This window comes from Acyrthosiphon pisum, unplaced genomic scaffold (assembly GCF_005508785.2).
Source record: "Acyrthosiphon pisum isolate AL4f unplaced genomic scaffold, pea_aphid_22Mar2018_4r6ur Scaffold_4980;HRSCAF=5533, whole genome shotgun sequence".
Classification (NCBI taxonomy): domain Eukaryota; kingdom Metazoa; phylum Arthropoda; class Insecta; order Hemiptera; family Aphididae; genus Acyrthosiphon; species Acyrthosiphon pisum.
In genome coordinates, this window is record NW_021774578.1 from 1 (window position 1) to 1,841 (window position 1,841).

Below are 1,841 nucleotides of genomic sequence, written 5' to 3' on the forward strand. Positions count from 1 at the left end.
TATTATTAAATAACTAACTACAGAATCGAATTCACCACAAGAAATACATACAACATGATATATCACATGAAGAGTTTGTAATATTCAAAATTATTCGGGTTTCGGGTTAACCCGAATGATTTATATAGGTTTTGGTTAATACAGGTGTTTTGAAAATTGAATCATTCGGGTTATATGGGTTTCGGGTGTTTGATTTTTTAAGGGTGTTTAGGGGTGTTAGGGGTTCGGGTTAATTAGGGTGCAAGGCCCTGGTTCAAACAATCACTTAAGTAAATATAATAAAATAAACTGAGAAAGAAAATAGTTGTTAAGTTACTCACTTTCCGCCAAGCTTCAAACTTAGCTTCTAACATTTCTAAATCAGGTGATTGAGATAGAAGATTTCTAAATACATTTTGGGTAACTTCTTTAATTAACACAAAATCATTGAGTTCAGAAATGTAATGTAGGAATGAATCTAAAATAATGACCAAAGCTTCAGAAGGCACTTTTCCTCTACTAACCTAAAAATATATAACACAATTTTCATAATTATATGTTTATATATAAAACAAAAAAAAAATACATGATACATACTTTAGCAAGTTCTTCCAAGAAAATTTCTTGTAAATGAGTTCTTAAACTAAGAGTGAACGATTTGAGGGCTCTATATAGAACTTCACCAAATTTATTCATATACTCCAAGTTCCAATCACAATTGACAAAGGTAAATAGTAATTGTCTTAAACAACGCCTCACCAACATCATAAATTTATCAATACGATGCTGACTTATTGACATCCAATCATCTTTGATGGTGAGAAAAAATGCATCCAAAAATAATATTTTACCTTGATAAGAAGTGCAACTATGGATAAGATTACTTATTTTTTCAGTAGCACTTTCCTGAAATTTTTAAAAAAAATTGTATTATTGTACATTGTACATATTATTAAATACACAGTATTATAATATATAAAATAAAAATAATATTTATAATAATAAAATGTAAATAATATATTTGTGGAGAAATTGTGAATTTTAAGATTAAAGCTTATGCATCTTGTAAATAAATAGATTTATCAAAAATATATAAAATATAAAATATATTGGAAATTTAATTTACTTGAAAAAACATATTATGAAAAAATACGATTTTATTTATTTATTTATTTATTTATTTATTTATTAATTAATTCACGGAATAAAAATTCCTTATTTAGTACAGTACATAACAATAATTCAGTAAAATAAGATAGCTAACATATACAAGGTGTGATATCCAAAAAAAAAAAAAAAAAAAAAAAAAATAATACAGCAGAATTACAGGCCCAGTAAATATAAACTAAAATAATTAGGACCCAAGTAAAATTACATACAATAAATGTACAAAAATAACACAATATTAAGGTAAACTGAGAAAGGAGGGGTCTTCGTTAGCCAACCGCATCATGCGGTCAATTGGTTTGTTTTTACCGTAATTGGTACAGTGGAGAGGTACAGCAAAAGGAACTCGAGACCTTGTGGCCCGATGAGGAACTTTAAAGTTTACTTGGACGAGCAGTGAAGGGGCGTTTAGGGAACCATCGATTAACTTTTTTATAAAGGCCAGATTAGCTTTAACGCGCCTATCTGCTAAAGATGTAAGGCCAAGTGCGCGCAATACTGGAGTATAGTCATGAGGAGGATGGACAATTTTTAGCATGTAAGCTGCAGACGACAGAAAGCGCCTTTGTACTCGCTCTAAGTGGCAAGAATCAATTACCACAAATGGGTCCCAGAGCACAGACGCATACTCTAGCATGCTTCGGACTAAAGAGCAGTAGACAGTCTTGAGAGATCCAGACAGCTTGAACTCATTC

At 30.2% G+C, this 1,841-nt stretch overlaps 2 protein-coding genes across 2 annotated transcripts; both read right to left on the reverse strand.

Annotated features, from left to right (window-relative positions):
* Positions 1-53: 53 nt before the first annotated feature.
* Positions 54-907, reverse strand: LOC100570831 (ribosomal RNA processing protein 1 homolog A-like). Its single transcript, XM_029492677.1, has 2 exons — positions 577-907; positions 54-503 (listed from the first exon to the last, which is right to left on the reverse strand). Exons 1-2 carry the CDS (start codon positions 778-780, stop codon positions 234-236), a joined length of 474 nt encoding a protein of 157 aa, XP_029348537.1. The 5' UTR covers positions 781-907; the 3' UTR covers positions 54-233.
* A 477-nt stretch (positions 908-1,384) lies between these two features.
* Positions 1,385-1,783, reverse strand: LOC115035048. The gene has a single exon (XM_029492676.1). It carries the CDS (start codon positions 1,781-1,783, stop codon positions 1,385-1,387), a length of 399 nt encoding a protein of 132 aa, XP_029348536.1.
* Between the last annotated feature and the right edge of the window lie 58 nt (positions 1,784-1,841).